Consider the following 24,524-nt stretch of genomic DNA (forward strand, 5'->3'; position numbering starts at 1 on the left):
GGTCATCCCCATGTTCCCACAGCCCTATGTTCCCACATTTCTAGGACATTTTCAAAATTAGGCCTTGTGTTCCTACATTTCCCTTCAATTTAAGCCCTATCCTCCCACAAGATCTTTTGGAAGCACTTGATAGTAAACGAATGAATGAATGAATGAGGGGTTAGGGTTACAGCTGCAATGTTAGAAATGTGGGAACATAGAGCTGTGGGAACATAGGCACGCTCCCCTAGAGACAAGCTGGTTAGCATTTTAACTTAACGTATAACATCCAAACTGTTGTAACTTTACACTCTGGTGATAATGTTCATTCATTTTATGAACGTTTTGAAATAAAATTCTTACACATTGCACCTTTAAAGATCTAAAGTATGATATAAAGTGTTTTTTTTTTAATGTAATGTTTGCGCGGGTAGTTCATTGTGACAAAACCACGAAGCAACAGGCTGAGCCGAGGTCGGTAACGTGCTCAACAAGTCCTGAGCGACTGTGGAACGCGGAAATAGGAGTTTACGGGATTCACCTGAAGGCAGCATTCTGGTCCGTGTGCGTTGGCTGCGACGTGCTCTTGTCATCCAAATGTAAGAGGACACCGCTTCCTGGTGCGGACCAGTACAGATGGACTGATGAGAGAGGGAGAAGGTAGTACTGCTCGAGTCGGTGTGATCTGCTCCGATTTTACGAGTCTGCGGAAACAGTGTGAGTACAACAGCTGGTAGAGGCTCTTTCTTTTTCGCTTGGTCAACAGTGGTTAGGTCGAGGAGAGGTGACGCTTATTAACACTAGTCAGTCTGTGGCTCGAGGAACAACTTGTAGGAAATGTGTATTTTTTATTTTATTTTATGAGAGCAACACTAACAGTTTTCAAACTACTGCCAGTAAGAATATGTCAATGCTTTTACTGAGGAGTTCAACTCTGGTCTGAGCATGTGCAGCTGTTTCCTCATTCCTTTATCCATCTTTCCTGGTGACTTACTGTGATGAGGTGTTCAATGGAGAGGGTTACACCTGTACTGGCACACATGCACTTTGTAAACATACAGGCATATTTATGGAGGCATGTGGTCGATGCTTTCATGCCAGAGTCATATTGCTGTGCCAATAACTTTAATATTTGGAAGTAAACACACTCATCTGCTCATCCTATTAATGTCTAGTAAGATCTGCCCAATTCATCTGCAGATTACTTGCATATGATTTTTATTAATGCTTTGCTTTACAGGTCTCAGGCTATCATGTTTTTTTTTCATAGAAAGTAACTTAACTGATATTTCCTGGAAGGATCTATACGTGGTATTAATCACAGATAAAATGGAGGAGACCGTTAAGTTGATACACTTCCAGTCAAATCCAATGTATCAGAGGTATATCCTGCTGAACAACGGTCTGCAATCGCACATACAACTGAACGTACGTGGAGAATAAAGTTTAAAATAATGAATGGGACATTTACTCGAGTTTTAACAGAGCAGGAGGGTGTAGTATCTCTAGTATCTGTCTGAATTTTGTCCTTGAATGCCCTATAATTAGGTCCAAGAAACGTATTTCTTTCCAGGAAACCTTCAAGGAAGTTGCAGACCTGTGAAACGAAGCTGTTTGCTGTAACTGTGGCACTTCCTCAATGGCTAACTTGTTCCTTGAGATTAGAAGTCGTGCCAGCTGACGCTGTAAATGTAACGCGCTGGTATCTATTTAGTGCTAACATACGTACACTGTGTGTTTTCTAACAGGAACAGAAGAGACACAAGATTCTGCTGGAGGAATGTCAGCCGTAAACAAATCTGCAGAGGATGACGGCTCCTTCTCCTCAAAGGTCATCAACATCGTGTTTGTCATCCTGCTGCTGGACCTGCTGGGATTTACACTGATTCTGCCTCTGCTGCCTTCCATTTTGGACCACTACGCACAAACAGGGGTGGGTTTTGTTTAGTTTTGTTCTTCAAAATCAGAATTGACAACTCTGGTAAAATCAGGGTTAGGTGTTAGTGATAGAGCTTGTTTAAAGAAGAGATTTCTTCATCCAGCAGTACTTCCTCGTTTGACCTCTGAATTGGGGAAATTAATATCACTTGTGGCTATTTTTGATTACTTCGGATCACCACAATAATTTAGAAGTCAGAAATGTTCTTGGCAAGACAGTCGTACACCAGCGTTTATGTTCTCCAGCTGCTCCTGCTGCAGTGAAGGAAAAAAAGGATGGGATGTATCGAACAATGTGCAGAATTTGATGCACATTGTCCGTCACATCTAAAGAACAAAGGAGGCTTTGTGTGAAGAATCTGTTTCATAAAAAAAACAGAACCGACTCATGATGATTAGATTAGCGTTCACGGGCCGTGTCTGTGTGCTGACTCATGCTGAACTGACCTCCTTACTCGTGTTTAGCTTCTCCCCGTGTGATGTTGTATTTTCCTGTTTCGTCCCTTGTGCAGGATGTCGCGTATCAGTCTCTGCAGAGTGTTGTGGACTGGTTCAGGGAGGCCGTGGGGATTCCTCTGGAAAAGAAATACAACACCGTCCTGTTTGGAGGTACGTTGCATTGGTTTCACCTTCAACATTGGTTATTTGGAGCTTTTACATTTCGTCATGCTGTAATCAATTAAACAAGGAGTTTTAACAATGCTGTGAAACACATTCATTTACATTTCAGGTCTGATCGGGTCGCTGTTTTCGCTGCTGCAGTTCCTGATGTCGCCTTTAACCGGCGCTCTTTCAGACCGACACGGCAGACGACCCTTGCTCATTCTCACTACAGTGAGTAGCATGACATACTACCACTTTTTCATGAATTTATGAAATAAACCTCACTGTTCTTTCACATCTATGCCATGGAGGAAAGAGCAACAGTGTAATAATATCATCATTGCTTGTAAAACGTAGAGTCATCCATCCAGTGTTGATTCATTCGGGTCTAATTTTCCAGTTCGGGCTGATGTCCTCCTACGCGGTCTGGGCTGTTTCCCGGAGCTTCAGCATGTTCCTTTTGTTTCGAGTAATTGGGGGCATTTGTAAGGGCAACGTCAGCCTCTGCACCGCCATCGTGGCCGACCTGCCTTGCCCAAAAGCACGGAACCGAGGGATGGTAGGCAAAAGTTTTCTTTGGCCATAATCTTTTTGAAAACTCTAGGATGTGAATGGGTGTATTCTGTTTATGTCACACTTGATTAAAAAAAGAAAAATGTGCATTTTTTATCATCTCCAGGCCATGATCGGCATCGCCTTCTCCTTGGGCTTCACTGTGGGACCTCTGATGGGCGCCTACTTTGCTGTCAGCTCCAAAGCAACAGGGAATGTCTTCTTCCAGACTCCAGCTCTGCTCGCTCTGGCCTTTAGCGTTGCTGATCTGCTTTTCATTTGGGTCATGCTGCCAGAGACGCTCACGAAGGACGTCAAGGTTAGCTACGGACACATTCACACTGCCAGCTGACAAGCTGAGGGTGCTTTTTTTTCCCACAGGGGTTCACAGGTGTTTTTAATTATGTGTTAAATTAGACCCTTTGTCGGGCTGAAGGTGGGTGGGAGCCATGCTGTCACCAGACCCTCTGAGCCGATAATGATAATGTTGTAAATTGACCTGCACTTACAGGCACTATAAAGCTATGAGTGTTGGAGCTGTTGATCTAAAATGGTCCGTACACACAGGAACTATGGGTGTGCAGGGGCTTTAAAACGTATAATAAATGGGGGGTAGAACGAGGAGGGTGGGTCAATCACCAGTCAATCATTCGGTCAATTTATTAGTAATATTACCGGTTTTATACGTGTGAGCTCAACCATTCACACCTGCGCTCGCCTAGCCTTAGAGACCCACATGAAGGCCGGTTGGGTCAGCGACCCACAAGTAGCCCTAACAACTCTGAAACTCAGAGCTTTTAAAAGCCTGAAACTCCTCCAGGTAGTTAGATCTGAAGAAGCTTTTTGGATGAGAGGTGAAACGTCTTCAAGAAACTGAAACAAGTCCTGTGGCCTACGACACAGCACCTAGATTTACTGGTTTTATTCAATTTTTTTTCTTTGTCCTCTGGGCCCCTTGTCCTGCATGTTTTAGATGTTTCCCTGCCCCAACACACCTGATTCCAGTGACTGGGTCGTTGTCAGACTCCAGCAGAGCCGATGTTTCTACAGTAGCTCAGAACACACAAATCAGACGCTGGCCCCAGAGAGGGCCGTTTGCATTTTTTGCGTTTTAACCGGAGGATGAAATGTGGGATATGCAGCCTCACTGCTAGATGCCAGTAAATCCTACACACTGGACCTTTAATTTTCTAATGACTCAAATGCCACATGCACAATTGTAAGAGCCATGAAAATGAGTCTTGGATGCATAACCCTAAACATATAATATACCTATATTGTAAACATCTTCTATATCTGAATACATTTCTAATTTTTCCTGTTTCATCCCAGGCTTCATCTTCAGGCTTCGGGGACTCCAGGGACCTCCTGAATCCATTATCTCTGTTCCACTTTTCAGCTGTTACCAGGGTGAAAGATCCGCCTGCAAGAAAAAGTGAGTGCTGCTCATACAGGATTCCTCTGCGAGGCAGAAGCTTACACCCATCTGACCCATTTGTGAGGCATGAGTGAACTTTGGCACGCTGATAGAAGTCATTAATGTCTTTACAGGAATGCTGAAGCTTCAAGTGCTGGGCCTGGTTTATTTCTGCTACCTCTTCCTGTTCTCCGGTCTGGAGTTTACGCTGAGTTTTCTGACTCACCAACGCTTCCAGTTTACAAGGTGTGAACTCAAAGATAAAACTGTGTACTCTGTTACAGTAAGCATGTCTGAACAGCAACCTTGTGTTTTTGTTACAAGCGTTTTTTTCTCTCGCTAGTATGCAGCAAGGAAAGATGTTCTTCTTCATTGGTGTCATCATGGCTTTGATCCAGGGCGGTTATGCCCGCAGAATAAAGCCTGGGCACCATATCAGGGCTGTTCGTATGGTAGGAGCACCTTCGCTTTACAACAATGAACTCTTCATGCTGCTGCTGATTCATCGTCTTCTTTAACGAACCACGTCTCTCGTTTTCAGGCAATCATAGCGTTAATCCCAGCGTTTGTTCTCATCGGGCTGTCATGGAATACAACAATACTTTATGTCGGTTTGGCGTTATACTCATTCGGTGAGTCCAGTTTGTTCTTTGTGTCAATTTTTAAAGACTTTGCAAGTGCACGTGGTTGCATGATTAGCAGAGGAAACAGTATCCTGAGTACTTCCAATCTTATTTTACAAAATACCCTCTTTAAGAAGCATCTATTTATGTGTTATGTTTAAAAAAAAAAGTATTCTGCTTCTCACATTTTATGTTATTACCTTTGTTACAGCGGCTGCAATAGTAGTTCCCTGCTTGTCTACGCTTGTTTCTGACCATGGTAAACCTCTTACTCATTCTTATTTATGGAAACTTTATGGTATAATTAGCACACTGTTGCTTATTATCTACTGTGGATATTTCTCCAGGCTCGGCCAGTCAGAAGGGCACAGTGATGGGGATTCTGCGTAGTTTGGGCGCTCTGGCCAGAGCACTGGGACCAGTGCTGTCATCCTCCGGTAAGGAAGAAAGATGGCAGTGCCAAATGCATCTGAAACTTGTGGACAGTTTATGAAGCATTAGCCAGAACACAATAGCCACTAACGTTTTCAAGAGATGAACTGAGCGTTTGTACTCATAACGATCATGTTTTCTTCACAGTTTACTGGATAGCTGGAGCTCAGACCTGTTTCCTCCTCACATCGGCCTCTTTCATTATCCCCCTGGCTCTCCTGAGGATAGCTGGGAGGCTAAAAGAGGAGTGAGAGACACAAAGACTTTGGGATGTTCGGTAGTTTTAATGAATGTTTTATATGTTTACATCGGCCTGGAGAACAAGCACTACTTAATACGGTGACACGAACAAAAAAAAACAGAGCTGTATACTTCCTGCGCTGTTCGCCAAGGATCATCACATGAAGCAATATATCGCAGGAAGACGCTGCACCTTTCAAAACAGGGACGTTAATGTACAAATGGGAAAATGAGTGGAGATGTGGAACTGTGCATTGAGTGAAATGCACGGGTTAGGATGGATTACAAACCACATTTGTTCTCGTGCAACATGGATATCATTTTATACTGCTATATTTTATTAATCACTCAGATTTTGTATTGTACAAAGGAGCATTTTATTTCAGTTCTCTTTAAAAGTGTGGATACTCTATTTTCTTGTAAAAAGAATAAACAAGAAAGTCAACATCTGTTTGTGGAGTGTAATTATTTTAACTGAAGATTTTACTAAACGGTTTTCAATGAACTATTTCAGTGGTTGACGGTAACTATGCAGTCGAGTTACATTTTGAGGTGCTTTTCCATTTTAAGCTGCTACTACATACATTTTACTCCACAACATGTATCTGACTGCTACAGATGTTTAGGCAGATTAAGATGTCAAATACAAATATATGATAAATATATGATACAACCATAAAATAAGGTGCTTAACTAAATAACTTAATATATACAAAGGAGTAAAACTTCAGCACATATAACATTAAAATACTGCTTTCAAAGTTGAGTTGTCATGCTGTCGGCCAGTAGGTGTCGCTGTCGCCTCTGCACAGCACACTGTAAACATCAGCTGTGTCAGGCGGCTCAGCTAGCTGCTACTGCTATGCTATCAAACAGGTTTCTTAGCCCGCATAGCTAACACTCGAGGGTGGATAAATGCAGCACCGTCGTAACCGAGACTTTGACAACACCCGCAACACCGAGTGAACATGCGGACATGTGATTAAATATAGGAAAACCTGAAGATGGACAAGGTAATTCACTAAAAGTAAAAGTAGTTTGTTAAGCTAGCTAGCAAGCTAACTGATAGCTAGTGACGCTATCATACGTTGATGCATGTAGCTGATCGAAGCTAACTGTTAGCTAACTGTTGTAAATGTGTACATGGTATTTACAAAGTTAAAAGTTGGTTGGACCACATCGATAAGCTGTTGGCTGTTGGGTTTTGTAAAACATACATTTTTGACGAGTTTAGTACAATTTAAGACTATGTAACGTGAAATATGCTGTCAGCTAACAGATAGCTAAATGGCTAACCAAACAACAGTTGAGTTTAACACTTGTTGTTTGAGTGGGACGTTTGAGTGAGTCAAGTGTGAGACAACATTGTGAATAAAGCGATCTCATAGTGAATCTAACACTGAACAAACTGTGGCAACACATGCGTTCACTTGAACTGTCAAAGGTCGTGTTTCAGCAGACAGATGATGATAGACGATCTGTACTTTCCACAGGAGAGCAAACTGTCATCTGTGCAGTCTGTGGACCATAAACAACAGAGGAGACAGAGGAAGGAGCCTCCTGAGCCATCACCACCTCTGATGTTACCAAATCCTTATGTGTCCGACAAGAGTTTGAGAGGGTAGGAGGATAATCATAGTTTATCTTAATCAAAGTAATCAATCACCTGACCAATCACCTGACCAATGGCCTGAGTCACCACTGTCAAGTGAGACTGATCTGAGGGTTAAAACACAACAACATTACAGAAAACATGATGATGTTTCACAAAACACAGTAACAAATCTGAAATGTTGCAGTGTTTGGTGAAATTTTGCAGCATTTTGTAAATTGTCACTGTGTTTTGTAAAATGTTGTGTTTTGTGACAGATCACTATGTTTTCTGAGAAACTGTTGTGTTTTGACCGTTTGTTCTTGGTCCAGCCACTTATTTGTGTGAACGTCTGAACTTTGTGAAGGAGCTGGTCCGGTGTGGGCCCAAAGCAGAATCCATCAAACACAAATGGAGTGTCGGCAGGAAAAGCAGATGTGCCGAGGAGTCACGGCTACAGCAGCAGCCGTCGTGTTAGAGAGACCAGTGATGGTTTTATGCAGAGAGAGAGGTCCGCACGGGATCCACAAGCAAAGGTTGGTTTCGTCTTTAGAAGCAGAAATATTTGATGGAATAAACTCTCTACATGAGATTAATTTCAGTGATTTCTCCACAGGCATCTAAAAGCAACAGTGACTCTCCTGCACAGGGCAGAACTGTGGGCCAGAACTCACTGAATTCACAGAAAAAAGGTAGATATCACACCTGGCATTGTGAAGTCCTTCCTGAATGATCCCTGGCACCTCAGCGTGTGTTTTCCTGAACATTACTCATCTGTCTACAATCAACCTTTGCTTGTAATTGGACGACAGGCTCTCGAGGTGCCCGATCTGCCCCGAACTCTGCAGGGAAGACAAAACCCCCACAGGCAGACATGGTCCCGTTTGAGGTGAAGATGACTGATTTCCCAGAGTTAGCAGGTCCTCCTTCTGTTCAGAGAGTGTGCTGGGGTCCAACCCCTCCATCCACGAGCCCTCTTAGACAAACATCAGCATTTTCCTTGAAGGTGAGCCCACTGAACATCACATATAATATTGTGCATTTTGTGGTTAATGCTTCTAATAAATGTAATGCTATTGTAATTTTGTATGGAGTAGTCTGGAACAAGACGATCCCCAACGCAGCCCGACCCCCAACAAATAGCTACAAATGCTAAGCCAGATTCCTCTGCTGCTTCACCAGGTAGGTGAAAGTCCTTGTAGTTTCAATGACTGTACAGAAGTGAAATATAAGATATTAATCCTCTTATTTATTTTTTGTTAACAAGGTCAGACGGTGGTCACTTCATGGGCAAATGTCGCCTCTCAACCTCCAAAGAAACTTGTCCCTAAAGAGACGACAATCGGCTACAACCACACGCAGGTGAGGAGACGTGTTTGATTGAATCTCAGCATAAAAGTCTTACATTTTAATTATAATTAACCTTAATTATACAAGTCTTCTACCACTTATCTTTTTAATTATGTAAATCACACTGACAGAAATGTGACCAGTATGACCTTCTGTATGGTTTAACATTGCTTTGGGACCCTATTTACTTTGCCTCACGTCAGACGGAGGAAATTGCTGCACAGCATGAAGATGGAGCCCCAGGGAAAAGGAAAAGGAAGAAAAAGAAGAAGAAAGCTAAAGGTGAAGATGCAGAAGCTGAGTCAGAAGAGCCGGCGTATTATCAGGAGCCTCCAAAATTTGAGGTAAATAAAAGTGTTGACTTTATTTCCCTTCAATTCAAAAGCCAACCTGTTTCAAAGCATTTAAAAAATCATTATTTTTTGTCGTCTTTTTGTCCCGTCAGGATGAAGAAGAGTTTCCCGGTCTGACTCTTTCTTTGACTGGGATTGATCGATTGATAACGAGCAGCACTGCAGCAAAAATATGCAATGAGGTAGATATCAGTTATTTCTCCTCCCAGATGTTTTTTTACATTTCATTTATAATTTAACATGTTTCAAAGTAGAGAGTCATTAAAATGAGATTGACAGCAGGTCATTTTTTGTGTTTTTCTCAGGAAAACCAAAGAGAAAGTGTTCAGCATCAGTCTGCTGAACAAACCAAGGAAAAATCACCCGCAGCAAAAACTCAGCCCACTGAGACAGCTAAAAAAGGACAGGTTTGTATTTTCCTGTTAAATTTAAATGCATGATATTATACTGGAGGAAACAGTTTGGATTGAACCTGAATCTGGTTTTTGTTCTCTTGACTTCCAGAAAGCTGAGAAGGTGTCTGGGAAGAAGAGCAAAGTTCCCGTTCAGCTGGACATCGGAAACATGTTGGCCGCGCTGGAAAAGAAGCAACAGTCTCAAAAAGCTAAGCAGGACGCCAAGCCAGTCATCCTCTCAGGTGGGTTACAGTCACATTCTTGACCTCTGCTACACTGGGTTCCTCATTTCTCTCTCTTCTTATAATACATTTTATTTAAAAAGTCTGTCTGTCTTTGTAAATGATTTCTTCGTAGTTGGTGGAGGACTTCCTGTCGTCCAGAAGCAGCCATTAGTCCAGAAGAAGCTGCCCTGGCAGCAGGATAAAATTGCCCATAATCCCCTGGACTCCACCAGCCCTTTGGTGAAGAAAGGCAAGCAGAGAGAGGTGCCAAAAGCAAAGAAACCCACTCCTCTTAAGAAGGCATGTCCACTCACTCACTCACTCTGGAACTAATACAGACACACTGCATTTTTTTTAAAGAAAGTGTCTCAGCTGTACAGACTTGTTTATTTTCTGTCCGCAGGTCATTTTGAAAGAAAGGGAGGAGAGGAAACAAAGACGACTGCAGGAGGAGAGAGGGCTGCTGCCTGAAGATGAGCTCCAGCCCGTTGATGAAGAAGAGATGGGGGACATTAATGCCACAGGTCAGAAAAAGCATGGGAGACAATAGAGTTCAAAAGGTCCCGACTCCAAGTTAAAGCTGATATTTAATCTGTATTTTGTTCTTAATAACACTCAGATGAAGTCAGAAGTCCGTCAGAGGAACCTGATGATGAGTCAGAGTTAAATGGCACGAACCAGATGGTGAAAGAGGAGGAAGAAGAAGCCGAGAAAAACGAGACAGTAGATCAAGAAACCACCTCACCTGTTCCCTGCTCGGTCAGCCGACCCAAAATCCACAGCAGAAAGTTCAGAGAGTAAGACTGTAAAATCATAACGGTTCACTCGATACACAGTTACAAGTTGTAATCTTTGTTGGTTGTCTGACTGTCCACTGTGTGTGTGCGCGTGTCAGCTATTGCAACCAGATGCTGAGCAAAGACGTGGATGAGTGTGTGACGAACTTGCTAAAGGAGCTGGTTCGTTTCCAGGACCGCCTGTACCAGAAGGACCCGATGAAGGCCCGCATGAAGAGGCGCATCGTCATGGGGCTCAGAGAGGTCCTAAAGCACCTTAAACTCAGGAAGGTCAAATGTGTCGTCATCTCACCCAACTGTGAACGCATCCAGTCCAAAGGTACTGGTACTTACATCAGCTTTCAGATTTATCCAGCTGAACGTGTGTACAGTTTGGCTACGACAGTATTTGCATGTCTTGGCGTCAAACTCATTTATTAATCTAAACTTTGGAGCAACAAGGTTTAGACATGTACATGTGATCCTGACATTCATAATAAAAATATCACCTTTCGCAGGAGGCCTAGATGAAGCTCTTTACACCATCATCGACACTTGTCGTGAACAGGGGGTGCCATTCGTGTTTGCCCTCTCCAGGAAAACTTTGGGTCGCTGCGTCAACAAGGCAGTGCCTGTAAGCCTGGTGGGCATCTTCAACTATGATGGTGCACAGGTGAGGTTTATCACTAAAAAGACAGTTCTTAGCTTTGATGTAATTCCAGTGAGCATAAATAAATTATTTTTGACCGTTGAAGATGTCAACAAGCTGAAAACGTTCTTCGTCCCCACAGGACATCTATCATAAGATGATCGAGTTGTCGTCTGAGGCCAGGAGAGCCTACGAGGTGATGGTGTTGAGCCTGGAGCAGACGGGCCAGGCAGATGCGGAGCAGGCAGAAAACACTGAGGAACAGCTGCAGATCAGCAGCTTGGCCGAGGAGGCTGAGCTCAGTCCTGACGCCACACAGCCAGAAGAACCAGAATACAGTAAGTTACTGCCCTGAGCCAAGGGTTGTGATACCTGCGATACCTGCGAAATAATCCTATTTTACGAGAGATGCCGAGTTGGAGGATGCAATCACAGATTTCACTGTAGAAAGTCAAATAAAAATCAAATAATTATCCTTTTGTATTTCTCTTTCTAGTAAAGATATGGAAGAAGATGCTGGAGAAGGACTGCAACCACAAATTTCTGAACTTTGAGGAGCAGCTGAGTGCCATGTGCTTGGAAAGCGAATGTACTGAAAACACTGATGAAGTTGAGAAAAGTTGACAGTGGCAAAGCCGTTTGTGCCTCTAAAAACCAACCCGCGTGTCCTCATCGCCAGCACAGAAGAAACTACGATTGACTTAGTCACACCTGCAAAAAAACGAGCAATGAAAGGTGCTCTGCTGCGGTGGCTCCCAACATGGGGTATTTGTCAGGAAATGAATCATGTCGCTAATATTTTGCAATCAATCATAATTTCCCTTGTCGTCTTTTTAAGAAGCAAATGTCATATTTTTGTTTGAGTTGAAGATAATTGGGAAAAGCTGTGAGGTGTGTGTGTGTGTGGGGTGGGCGGGGTTATATACTGGCGAGATAAACCACTCACTTATTAGGACCAAACCAGTCGCTTGGAGAGATCCCACAATATGAATTTTCAACCATGTTGTCTGTGAACATGCCGGTGTACATATACTGAATGTTTGTCGAACATCAAACCAGTTACACAGAGCAGCATTTGGCCTTCTGTTCTCAATTAGGTTCAGCATAAAGTTTCTTTCTGGCATTTTTGCTTTATGTGACGGGGACATCAGTGAGCTGACAGGAAATGAATGTTAGAGAGAGGATGGCACACACTGTGGGCATTGTAGTAACACGGTCAGTGTCTTGTGTGGACTCAGATAAAGGCCATTAGATTTTAAGCTTGTGAAATGATCACCGTCTGTTAAACTGTCAGAAAAACTGCATGAGAAATCTGAGCTTGTGAATGTACAAGTTCCCACACTGCCCGCCACCGATGGCTCCTCATGCACTCAGATTTGTACTTGAATTTGTCACTTCAGTGTCGGACACAGTGTGGGAAATTTGAGCACCGAGTTCCACACACAGTTTTCAGTTTTTATTATTATTTTTTTTTTGTTTGTGTTACCTTTTTGTTGATATAAGGTTTACAAAGGTTGACACACAGCAGGAGACTTTTGAATCATCTCTGAACATAATTTCACGAGCTCCATATCTTACTGACCTTTATCTGAGCCCACAGTCTTAAACCCCTAGGCCACCAGGACTCGAAGAATCGAAATATCGTTTTGATTGACAAGTCAGAACTTGTAATTTTTTGTGTTTGTTTTTGTAATCCAGATTGCACTACGTGGTAGAGCCTGTATTTTTTATTTGTGTTAGACTACCAAAGTACTACGCATTGTTTGTTGTACTACCTGTGATTAGGTGTAAATGGTAGCATTTGATTTTCATGTAAGAGGAAAAAAACAGCTAAACTATGTTGAGAAACATTACCAGCTGTTAACTTGACTCATTTTCGTGAGTTTTCTGTTTACCTATATCATGAGGAAAAAATCCTATAAAGTGGCATAATGATAAAATAGGACAACTTACAGTAATCTAAATTGCTAATAGTAGTTGAAGGAAGCAATAAACAATCTGAAATGGACAAAATCAACGGTCAGAATTCAGTTTTCAGAGGACTGTGATGAAAACTGTACAGGAGAGAAGACTCGGTGTTATGGCATCTGAAGATGTAAGAGTAGAAACTGCTAATTGAAACATTTAACTTGTGGAAAAGTGGTTTAATGCCAAACAGATGTTGGGCTCATGTCATGTGGACTCAATAGCAAGCTGAGGTCTTGCTGAATGATGTCTTGGTTCAGCTCAACATGGAGGAGAGTTGTTTGGAAGTTGATAATGGAGAGTTTCATGGCAGACATGTTACAACAGGGAAAGCACAGGTATAACAAATGGCATTAATTGTTGCTGCTTTCCTTTTAGTAATGACCGTTCTAGGACTTGGATATATTATTGATAGTATCTGTGACACTTGTGCTTTTCCTGCTAAGTCAAAATGTCAGTTGTAGGAAAAAAGACAGTACACAGTCCTACACACTCAGTCATATGAATTTTACAACATAAGTTTGATGTTTTGGTAAGTGTGCTTATTTGCTTTCTGTTTGCAAGTGAGATGAGAAGATGACAGCTCTCAGATAGTGGCTACACTCCTGTCTCTATGCTAAGCTAACTAGCTTCTAGTTGTAGCCTTACTTTAACCATATAGAAATGTATTAGGTACCAAAAAAAGCGAACAGGCTCATTTCCCAAAATCGTCAAACTAATCTTTGTAGTTCAGTAAATTCTGTGGTAGTGAGAGACCAAACTGTGAAACAATAGGAATTAGGAAACGCATGATGAAAGGCCTAATGTTGTTGTAAACATCTATTTTTTGATCATTTAGTTTTTTATAAATCCTTGAATATGAACCACTTTCCTTAGAGAATGGATATACAGTACAAACACTAAATTATTTTTGTAATACATTAATTGATGTGTCTGTTGTCGCATGTTAAATAGGAAATTAAAATCAGATGAGAGATTGGAGTGGATTAATGATTTGTTTTCTTAAATATAAAACGTAATTTGCATAAAGACGACAAATGCAGTATTTAATGTAAATGATGTTGGATCATGAATATACAAGAGAAAATGAAGGGGACCAAGTTTGCTTCCCAGTGGTACTTCAGCATCACAGACAGAGGGCGTGAGTCTACAAAACTACAGATCTTAAATCTACCCATCTGTAAAGTGAAGTGAAAAATAAAAATTCAACAAAAATGTGATATTTTTGTCATTTTAAATGATAAACTAGGAAAATATTTCGTGATATCTGACACATTAATTTTCATTTGGATTAAAGAAAAGAAGAGACATGTTAAAACACTTAAAACCATGTTTCACAAATAAAACAATGACAAAAAAAAAGTGTGTTTTCTCTTCAATCTTATGTCCTTAAGCAGCAAAAGTAATCAGTTTAAACTTCACCATGCAGGTGCCAGTCAGGCGTGCATGTGTTTGCTATTTTTGGTTCTGTTAAACAAAAACAAGAAAAAGAAAAGTATACAGTATCTTGCCTAATAAATAAACTTTATTTAGGCAGATTATTTTCAAATAAATCCTCAATTCAACTGGATCAACTGGCAGCAAAATTGTATGAGCAAGTATGACCAGATCCTTAAAACAAGTCCCCATCTACCTCTGTTGTTTCAGAGAATGCTGTGACGCTGTTTTGCTGTGAAGCTCAAGAAATGTTGAACTCCTGTCTGAGAGTAATTGTCTTATCATATGGTTTTACTTCATCACTGCCTGGAGAAAAAACTTCAACCAGACTGTTAAAACATACAGTGTAAGATTTTCTTTAAAGGGCAACTGGTAACATCCACCACAAGGTGGCGTAGCCTGCACACACGACTCGACCTGTGCTTTAATATATCAATACATTGTACAATACATCGGGTGTCACGGTAGTGGCAAGAATCTAAAAAGGAGCGTCAGAGATTTTTCTTTTCAGATTTGTAAAAATGTACTTTAGCCTGAGCCGACGTATCCTATTATGTGATAATTACAACTCAAATTACTCTTACATACAGCAAGTCTGGTGATATATTTATTAATCTCAATTAATCTTCTGTTCAGTCTGTTGGCATGCAAACATTGGATAATTAGTAACAATCAATACCTTCAGCATTTTTCTTCGACTCTGAACAGTAAATGAGAAGGGACATCTGCCATTTGTATTTGGACATTGCATTTTTAACAAAACGTCACATTAAAGGTGGTGCAGGGATAGTATCTACATATCCGCTATCAATGAGTTCTGTGCACGCTCCCATTTTGTGGGCTCCAGTCACATGAGGATTTTTTGTGTCAGCTGACGCGTCTTGTTTCTGCAGGACAACCACATTGTTACTGTCCACCTCCTTCACCCTGCTGTAATCCTCTGATATTTCCTCCTCTTGTCTCTGAAAATCCATGTAGCCAGAGCTGTTAAATGGGAGTTTTTTGTTGTTGAGGATGAGCACATGTTCACCGTTCACCTCATTCACTCTGCTGTAGTCCACCTGTTTCACATCCACCTCCTGTGTGTTCTCCACATGTCTCTGAATATCCACATAGCCGCTGTTTGTGAAAGGTTTGATGGCATTCTCGTGGTTCAGTGGACTCGGTTCTGTCGCTTCTGTGTTGACCAAGTTTTGACCTAAACACTGCTGTTTCTGCAGCTTGGATGGCTCCATGTTAGATAAACTCTCCCCTGAGAGAGACTTATTGTTCTTGAGAAAGTTATCCGTTTCATTCTTTGTTTCCCCTGCACAGTCATTCTGAATGTGGGTTGACTTGCATTGGATTTCCCAGTCTAAGCAGAAACCAGCAGGAATAATCAAGCTCTTTTTCCTTTTTTGACAATTGGAGGCATCCGACAGAGGCCGGATGTCATTCTCGGTCACAATGAGGTACTCCTCCATCTGGTCCTTCCAGCCCACCATGAGAGGAAAGTTCTGGTTGATGATCAGGGCATTGATGGCGTCTTCAGATTGTCCACTCTGAAAGGGTTAGTTATGAAGGTTAAAGGTTCAATATGTAAAAAATGGCAACCTCTCGAACTCATACTCCAAACAAACAGCAAGCAGCATATCATCAGAGTAACTGCTAACTGCTGTTATCTGTAGCTGCTGTTAGCTAGTTAGCTCAGTTAGCCATGCAGCTAGCTGGTATTTTGAAAAAGAACGGGCCTGAGTAGTTACCAAGTAGACTCATTAAATACTAATTACTTAATCATTAGTTACTAGTGAGGAGTAACTTATGATTAAGTAATTAGCATTTAATGAGTGGTCACTAGCAGGTGCCACTCAGCGGCTGGTTCATGGTGGCAAGTATGTAGATTCACAAATATTTATGAACTAATCACAACCTAATGTTCATTAATATAGTATCTCCCAGTCTTTTCTCTAGTAACTCATCAGTATCTACTATACAGTCCTTAAATCACAGTCCCTCAGGAATAATTTTAGTTAATTTTCAAATGTTTCAAACTGAAATTCTTACAAATTGTACCTTTAATTCAGTACATTATGACCTCACCATTGTTATCATGCCCAAAGCAATGTTTTGGATTTGTTGAAAAATACAATGGGGATGTTTTATTACCATGAGAAGGTGAAAATCAACTCCTCTGATCTTTGGACCAGGAACAGGAGGCAGAACACACTGCTTCACACTGGAGAACAAAAGAAAACAAGTCACGAGTCAAATTATCCTCATCATCCCGGCTTTATATAAAAAGTTACTTATCTTTTGTTGCAGCAGATACATACTTTTCCCTCTTCATGACCAGGATGCACATTGCTGCCATAAATGGAATTGCAGACAGGACGGCAACCAAGATCCAAAACGATCTCTCATTCTGAAGATCTAAAACAAAAGACCATTTTCAATTATTAATAGCAGCCACCTCACTGTTGAGTCAAAGATGGGGAAAAGACTTTTGACACTTACAGTTCGGGACCTTCACGTGGGTAGTGTTGGTCCACTCACTCCAGGAGCCGTGGTCCAGTCTACAGCGCACCTGAACTGTGTACACCACTGCAGGAGTGACGCTGTACAGGCTGAAATGGGTTTGTGTACCTGACATGTACTCCTAAAGAACAAATAATGATAATCATATGTGGGTCAAATGTATGTGTGGGTTTACAGAAAGTGTAAGGTATTGAATTGGATCAACTTGACTGCTGGCAGTCCTGGAGGCAGCCCTCTACTGGCTGGCCAAGTAACAACTTGAACATTTACTTTCAGGAGAAGTTATAGGTTGTTTAACTACTTCCTGTTTGGACAGCTGCAGTTCGTACCAAAGCTAGATTTCTTAGTAATTTTATTCTAATATTGAAGTGAATTACATCTACAGCATACAGTTTGTTACCAGACGGTCCCTTGTTTACATTTTGTGTTTGTTGCTGAGTCAACTGATTGTTTCAGCTCTAAAATAAACCTGTAACAGACTCATAAAACATTTATAACATGGACTTAACTATTGTCTAGTGTCATAAAATGACCTATCAGCGTGACAGCTTTAGCACTAGCGGACCCTTCTGTGGGAGATACTGTTGATTAAAACTCATTAAAACTCACCTTCCACTTGTTGTTGTTTTCTTGTTTGACTCTTAGTTGATATTTAATGGTGACCCAGCCGGACTTGGTGTCTGTGTCATGCGGACGTTCCCATCTGACATGGAGATATGGACTGTCCTCTGTCTCCACCACCAGCAGCGTTACATTTTCAGGAACATTGGGCTTCACTGTCGAGCACAGAGAACAAAACTCAAGCCCTGTTTACGCCAGGCATTAACGTGAGTCCTGAGTGATCCAATCACAAGTGGACAGCTCTAAATACCGCCTCCTCAACTGACATGACAAAACAAGAAGAAGAAGAAGCTATAACAACAGGCAGAATGGATTATCGTACACACGAGACACACTGTCTGCTTTCCATGTGGTTCACTGTAATGCAAATTGCATGTTTGGGCGCTCTTACCTGCCAAGGTTTGTCGCAGGGGTCTTTGAACACAATGTTTCAAGTGATTTCACCACTGAACTAGTAACTGCAATCCCCCCAGACTACATTTTAAGGGACACAAATGTCGGTACAAATTTCACATCAATCCATTTGATTAATTTGACCGTCTGATCAAATCTGCCATCACTTGAGCCATTTCGATCTGAGAGGCTTTGCAGCAGACATGGGCCTGTGCAGTCAGTAAAACGTTGTCTTACTAGGGTCAGCCAACACCAAGTGAACCAAGAGTAACCAAACAAAAGACGTGAAATTTGATCCGAGACTGCGCGCAAGTTTTCATACCGGTCACAAACCAGTTCCACCTCATTCTGCTCCGGTTCATATCTGTCACTCAGTACTTTTCCATTCCTTACGAGGCCCAAGAAAGCTGCATGACCAATAAGACTGTGCCAATCATTAGCCGAATCATTACAGATAATTTTCTGCTGTGTTAACTTTTACTCTGACAAATACACAGATCTATAGTCGTCAATAGGTCAGAGCTCGTCACTCCTAATCCGACACAATGCACGGATGAGCTAAGCAGACTGAGCTATTCTTAGTTATTATATTAACAATTACTACTTTTTATAGACTTGCACAGTAAGTAGTACAGCAGAGATACAAACCCACATGAATGATATATTACATATTCATCATAACAATATTTTCAAATTTCAAAAGTTTGCTCTACTCCTCAGATCGTGTTGATTTGCATATTCTTCCTTTTATGTTTGAGGGTTTTTGTGTGCTCAGTGTGTATAATAACAGACTTAAAGGTGCACTCTGCAACATTTTGAAAGACCTATAAACAGACAGAGCTCTTGATACCAGGAATAGCAGTTTGCAAGAGCTAGTTTTAGAGTTTTAGATGCACTTTAAAGCCAGGTCCTTCAATTCAAGACTATAAGCCTACATAACCAAAACTGTTATTAGAAAAAGTTATGTAGTGCACCTTTAATATCTTTCTCCTGATGCATTTCATCTCATCTAAATCCTCCTTCTTTGGGTGTAACAACTTACCGATTTCCATCACGTCCATTTTAAAGATGTCTGAGGTGGCATTCCCGAGGGCATTGGAGGCCACCACTGTCAGGTAGTAGTCCAGCCAGATGGAGGTGTGGCTCTTGTTGAAGAAACAGGAGTTCCTACCTGCTGATTGATAGTCCGGACACTCGTGCACTCCCTCCAATCTGTACGAGGACAAAACAAGCGGTGGTCGAAGCATGTATGTTTTTCAACATGCTCAGCTTTGTAAAACTGTCCGGTGGGCAGTAAATACATGTCTGCACTCAATAAAAAAGTACAAAGCTTGACTGTATATCACATATGAGTCTGACCACTGACAACACCATTCCAAATGTCATCATCTGAAAAAGTACAGAGGATAATGACATTTCCTTTTATGAGTTGTTGTTGGAGAACCTTCCGGATCGGCATTTTGCCCTCAGGCCAGGGCGAGTGGGGGTCACACAGGTAAAGCGTTTGAAGTCTGCAGGTTTACCTGCACTGCAACAAGGATTTGCGCTCAGTTGACTGTGCACAATTGTGTGAACAAGTGAGCTGGTGGTTTTCCACTCGCCTGTCTGCAACGCTGCACTAACCACTCGACAACCACAGCTTAACTTTCACTCAGTGTGGGTGATGCCCTGGTTCGATTCTGACCTTTGTTGAATGTCATTCCCTCCCTCCCTCACCTTACCTGTATCTCTACTGTGACCTGTTGAACGCGGAAAAAAAAATCTAAATTTAAAAAGCCCTCGTGATTGACTGACCTTTCTCTCTCATAATAGAGGCGGTACATGGTGGGCAGCCCTCCATCAGAGCCTGGCTCCCACCAGCAGGTAAACGTCTCCTTCTCAGGGGACCTGCAGCTGAGCAGGGCTGGTTTCCCTGGTGGAGACGAGCCTGGCAACATGCGACAAACAACCGTCAGACCCTAATTCCCAATCCAGTACTAACAGAATAAAAAAAACTTTTGGTATATACATTTTCTCACTTACCTTTAATGCTATGTAGCCTTGCAGAGAGTTTGGGGTTTATTTGGCCACGTTTCGAGAGAAGCGTATCTAAGATTTCTTCATTCAACCCCGTTCACTGAAGCTACACTGCGTCACTTCACCTTCAAATAAAAGCTTCAAAATCATTTTTATGATCCAGTGTCTTGTAATAGGGTGAATGGTGTCTCTACCACTTGTTTCTCCATTATGTAACTTCAGTGAGACGGTAGGATCACAGCGTTACATACATGTTTACTTCACAATACACGTTTTCAACACATAACATTGTTGTGACGTAATGACCTTTGTCTGTAGTCGGCGCCTACATTACGCCTGACAAACTGTAACAGACCTGAGATTTGTATTTACAACAGTGGTGTTGCACTCAGAAACTTGAGTCGACTTGAGGGCAATTTTTACATAATGCTAATTTTGTTTGTGCTCACAACATTGAAGAATTGCCCTTGAAAGATTCTTGCAAAAATTTTCCATATTAAATTTTGTGGATATCCTGGGTCATCCACCTGAGGTGAGTCACTGCCGGACAACCAGCGGGGTCGCAGAAAGTTACTGCTCCAAGCCAAGAAATAGTCACATAACCCTCTGTAAAAAGGTGAATCGTCATTTTTACACTAAGGTTTTTGCACAGATCTAATGTATTAATTAGTGAGCACTTAGAAATAATAGTAGGGGGATTTTGTTACCTTTAGGGAAATCCAGTTTCAGTGTTTCCCCCCGTTTTACTCTTTGTGCTGAGCTATGCTTAGGCTGCTGGCTGTAGCAACGTCTGAACTCGTAAGATTGCCCTTGGGATTGTTATAATAGTGAGTTATTCAGATATGAGACCAATATCGTATGTAGTAACAGAGACAGTGACTCTGGAAAGAAGAAATCTCAGAGGCAAATCTCCAAAACTGCACAAATAAAACCAAAACTATCTGCATGTCCAGCTCTACATACCACTGTTGTTACAAGATAAGATAATGCAATTGAAGCCTTTTAACTCACTGTTGGACTCAACAGCTGCAGACAGCAGCACAAACACTGCCAATCCAAGATCTCTCCACATCCTGGCACAAACCGCCACGCAGTGTGTCCTGAAAAAAGGAAGTGACATCACCAGCTTGTTGTTAATGAGGTGGTGCAAACCCGTGGTTTGGCTGCGTGTCTTGTTTTAAGGGAAAACAATGAGCTCAACCAATAACTGTTTATACATATTGTAGCCAACACACGGGGGCCATCAACATCACATGCTGATAAAACATTTTATAACGTATCACTAAAATATCTGAGCATAAATATGAACAGCATATGACCCTTTCATCTGTGATGTCACCCAAAAATTCAGGATTTATCAACATTATTGACATTTTTGTCTTATCTGACTCACAAAACTTTCAGGTTAAAATAATCCAAATGGACTTTAGACAATTTTTTTATGTACTTCCTTATTCCTGGGATCTTATCACACGGCGCACAGCCCTTTGAAACACAAGCATTAACGTATTGGAAACTCAAAAATGCACATCAGTTTTAGATAACACACTCAGCTACTGTATAACACGCTTATTGGCCTCAAAGTGTCCAGACTTTGGACTAGTTTGGCAGGTACTTAGGTCCTGTAAGGAACCATCTGGCACGTCAGGTTAGAATTTTACAGGTTGATTCACTGGCTCAGAGTGAGCACCTGGCAGATTTATGCTCCCTGTGTCAGACTCCAACTCTCTGCCACATAACAACAGTGAAATGCATTATCCAGATAGTCACCTGAAGAGGTGTGGGAAAGCTTCACTTCACTTTTCACTAATTACTTTCTTGTTTTGTGCAGGAAACAGTCACAAGAAGCTCGGGGTCATGCTGCTCCTACTTCGACAAGTTTGAACATGACTGCTTGAGCAAGGTGGATTCTGGCCAAAAATAATACTTAAAGCTAAATTTGCACGCAGACGAAGCAGTGTGTCCGGGGTGACACTTATACTTGATGCTATTTTTAATCTCGTAATATATGTAGTTTAATGAACTTCTAAATGGCCGTAAAAGGTGTGCTTTGTAGTTTGGAGAGGAAATTCAAACTTTACAATATCTATGAGGCAATAATACAAACTCAGAAATATTTATTATTCCATGGCTGATTAAACAAGCTGTTATCAGAAGAAAACAGTATGAAGTATGAAGTAAAATGTCCTTGTTATACAATTTCTTGGGAAAAATGGCATTCTACATTATTATGATTTGTTCCAAAACAGAACAAATATATTAGGATTACTGTAAAGACACATAAACACCCTTTTGTTAGTATTATTCCATGTTGTACCATTTTCATATGCTGCTGCAGAATAGCTCGGGCGAGTTCACCACAACAGGTTATTGTACGTGTGTGCATCTTCTAACAGAACCTAAACACAACACAATTACATTTAAATGCAGCTCTGATGTTTACTCACCAGCTGAGGACGGCTGTCGACCTACACGACTCAGTCAATGAACTCCATGTTACTGATGCTGACGCGACCACAGAGGGATCAGAAGCCTCCTACAGCCGCAACACTGTCGTGGACGACCTTCTCACACCTGGTAACCCGCGTATCTGTCACCTCAGGTGGGACATGTAATGAGGAAGAGAGGTGAACTGAGCCATGAAGGGGAGGGGCTTGATGTCGTCACAGCTTGTCCACCTGAGAGCGCGTGGCATAACCGAGATGTCTCACTGCTGCCTCATTTAATGTTATTATAAACGAAACTTGACTTCTGCTCCACTGGCAGATTATACTTCCACATCGAGCTGGTATGGAGCACCAACACTGTCAAAATTAGAATAATTAATAATAAAAAAATAAGTAAATACATGATTCAATACGTAAATTGCTATTTAAAATAAATGTATTAAAGTTAAGTAATTAGTTTATTTATTTACCTTTTTATTTATTCATCTATTCTTTTTTATAAATGTATGTATCTTGCTCACGGATGCTTCGACGTTCAGCCAGAGGGAGTCAAACCAGCAACCTTCCGATTTCTGGACAACCCTCTCTACCTCCTGAGCTACTGCCACCCCATTTTGCACCCTCTTCATTTCCTCAAACGTATTTATTTCTGTATCTTCTTTCTGTAACATTTTTATGCGTTTTTGCTTCATTATTCATCTGATGTTGAACAACCAATAGGCAGCAAAAGTTTACCACAAGAAAAACATATATATAAATACATACATGATGAATAGATTAATGGAATTAGTGGAAATCATCTCTGGTTCGATTTTGGTAAATACAGTCCATGATAAAGCCAATGGGACGTCAGTACGTTTTATTGATATTGTACAGTAACAAATGCAGTGCAGAGCCAACAAGACTAATGCCATGCTAGCGACTGTAAGCTGTACTTACAGAGTACTTGTGGCAAAATGTTACAAATAAATAAGTGGGAAATAAATGCAGCTGCAACATTTTTTTTACCTTGATAAGAATAAAAAGTCTGCACCAAAACACGAAATCCTTTTTAACCTGAAAATGGTCAAATTAAAACTGAATATCAGCTGTCAGTGAGAATCACTAGTGTGATTTTGCTTTAAAGCCAGGGTTGAGGGTCACACAGGTTGACTTGCACAGCAGCAAAGATTTGCACACAGCCGACTGAGCACAGGTGTGTGAACAACAGGGCTGGTAGTTTTCCACTCCACCCTACCAGGGATGGACTTCGCCTGTCTGGCCTGAGGGTGCAGTGAAGAGGGCATATTCTTACAGTCAACATGCATCATTGTTTTATTGTTGTAGTTGTACATGTGTGTTTTTAACCATCTTCCACAGTCCACACCTGCATCCCACTACATGCACTGGCTGGTTGCATGTCAGTGCATGTCTGTATTCTAACCTGACCTGTTGTGACCTGTTGGATAAAGCAAAATGCAAAGAAAATATTATAAAAAATAATCAGCTTAGCATTGCACTGACCTTCCTCTCACTTGGTGGAGATGGTGTGTCTTTGAGATGGTTCTCATGGGACAGTAAGCAGGACTCCTTTTAGTCCCCATCTACAAGTTGTTCAGGAAAATGCTACAAGACTGTTTGCAGAAATGTCAAGAAATCTCATCCAACTTTCCACTGGCATGGAGTAGATAATGAATTTTTATTTTTGGGTGAATTTATCCTTTAAATTGTGGTGGCTTTTCAGGTTTAGGGGAGCATCTTTGGCAACCTGCAAAGTTCAGGTCTCCTTTCTCATTAGAATAAAAAATGAATGAGGAGGACACTCAGTGTACAAAACTTAGAAAAATCCCAAATATTGACTTTAAGAACAAAATGTATCAAATTTCCAGTTACTTGTGACACGATACAGACAGATCCCTTAAGATCCAAGTTTCAAGATTCAAGATGTTTTATTGTCACTCCAGTTTTACAAGTACACTTGTGTGAAATTATTTTTGCTTAGAGGCTCCACGACAGAAATGGTAAATAGT

At 41.3% G+C, this 24,524-nt stretch overlaps 3 protein-coding genes across 4 annotated transcripts; 2 read left to right on the forward strand and 1 right to left on the reverse strand.

Annotated features, from left to right (window-relative positions):
• Nucleotides 1–555: 555 nt before the first annotated feature.
• Nucleotides 556–6,229, forward strand: LOC311261122 (major facilitator superfamily domain-containing protein 10-like). Of its 2 annotated transcripts, none has more exons than XM_084359516.1 (13): nucleotides 556–696; nucleotides 1,728–1,912; nucleotides 2,430–2,526; nucleotides 2,648–2,751; nucleotides 2,921–3,079; nucleotides 3,200–3,391; nucleotides 4,405–4,507; nucleotides 4,624–4,735; nucleotides 4,833–4,941; nucleotides 5,031–5,121; nucleotides 5,324–5,371; nucleotides 5,460–5,549; nucleotides 5,692–6,229. In XM_084359516.1, the coding sequence occupies exons 2-13, from the start codon at nucleotides 1,760–1,762 to the stop codon at nucleotides 5,793–5,795; spliced, it is 1,362 nt and encodes a 453-aa protein (XP_084215642.1). In that variant the 5' UTR covers nucleotides 556–696; nucleotides 1,728–1,759; the 3' UTR covers nucleotides 5,796–6,229. The 2 variants fall into 2 exon arrangements, with proteins under 2 accessions (XP_084215642.1, XP_084215641.1); XM_084359515.1 differs by having other exon boundaries at nucleotides 577–639.
• Nucleotides 6,230–6,623: 394 nt separating this feature from the next.
• LOC311261574 (selenocysteine insertion sequence-binding protein 2-like) lies at nucleotides 6,624–14,064 on the forward strand. Its single transcript, XM_084360338.1, has 18 exons — nucleotides 6,624–6,797; nucleotides 7,278–7,405; nucleotides 7,743–7,911; nucleotides 7,992–8,067; nucleotides 8,188–8,381; nucleotides 8,473–8,557; nucleotides 8,643–8,737; nucleotides 8,929–9,069; nucleotides 9,171–9,260; nucleotides 9,384–9,485; nucleotides 9,583–9,715; nucleotides 9,831–9,997; nucleotides 10,101–10,221; nucleotides 10,317–10,494; nucleotides 10,593–10,813; nucleotides 10,992–11,146; nucleotides 11,265–11,460; nucleotides 11,619–14,064. Exons 1-18 carry the CDS (start codon nucleotides 6,789–6,791, stop codon nucleotides 11,744–11,746), a joined length of 2,388 nt encoding a protein of 795 aa, XP_084216464.1. The 5' UTR covers nucleotides 6,624–6,788; the 3' UTR covers nucleotides 11,747–14,064.
• Nucleotides 14,065–14,461: 397 nt separating this feature from the next.
• On the reverse strand, nucleotides 14,462–22,650 carry prlrb (prolactin receptor b). The gene is made up of 9 exons (XM_084360339.1): nucleotides 22,516–22,650; nucleotides 21,080–21,168; nucleotides 19,847–19,979; nucleotides 19,095–19,264; nucleotides 17,648–17,814; nucleotides 17,018–17,159; nucleotides 16,837–16,933; nucleotides 16,670–16,739; nucleotides 14,462–16,065 (listed from the first exon to the last, which is right to left on the reverse strand). Exons 2-9 carry the CDS (start codon nucleotides 21,138–21,140, stop codon nucleotides 15,289–15,291), a joined length of 1,617 nt encoding a protein of 538 aa, XP_084216465.1. The 5' UTR covers nucleotides 21,141–21,168; nucleotides 22,516–22,650; the 3' UTR covers nucleotides 14,462–15,288.
• Nucleotides 22,651–24,524: the final 1,874 nt, after the last annotated feature.

The sequence above is a fragment of the Pagrus pagrus genome (assembly GCF_965226575.1).
Source record: "Pagrus pagrus genome assembly, chromosome: 8".
NCBI lineage: Eukaryota > Metazoa > Chordata > Actinopteri > Spariformes > Sparidae > Pagrus > Pagrus pagrus.

Excerpts from the sequence above, each read along its gene's own strand:
- LOC311261122 (XM_084359515.1), top strand. Across the intron at positions 3,392-4,404 it reads CGCTCACGAAGGACGTCAAG|GCTTCATCTTCAGGCTTCGG; the intron begins GTTAGCTACGGA and ends GTTTCATCCCAG. Across the intron at positions 5,550-5,691 it reads ACCAGTGCTGTCATCCTCCG|TTTACTGGATAGCTGGAGCT; the intron begins GTAAGGAAGAAA and ends TTTTCTTCACAG.
- LOC311261574 (XM_084360338.1), top strand. Across the intron at positions 8,068-8,187 it reads ACTGAATTCACAGAAAAAAG|GCTCTCGAGGTGCCCGATCT; the intron begins GTAGATATCACA and ends ATTGGACGACAG. Across the intron at positions 8,738-8,928 it reads TCGGCTACAACCACACGCAG|ACGGAGGAAATTGCTGCACA; the intron begins GTGAGGAGACGT and ends GCCTCACGTCAG.
- prlrb (XM_084360339.1), bottom strand. The coding sequence starts at position 21,140 with ATGTGGAGAGATCTTGGATTGGCAGTGTTTGTGCTGCTGTCTGCAGCT. Across the intron at positions 19,980-21,079 it reads TGCAGCTGTTGAGTCCAACA|GCTCGTCTCCACCAGGGAAA; the intron begins GTGAGTTAAAAG and ends GCATGTTGCCAG. Across the intron at positions 16,066-16,669 it reads TTGATTTTCACCTTCTCATG|AGTGGACAATCTGAAGACGC; the intron begins GTAATAAAACAT and ends TAACCCTTTCAG.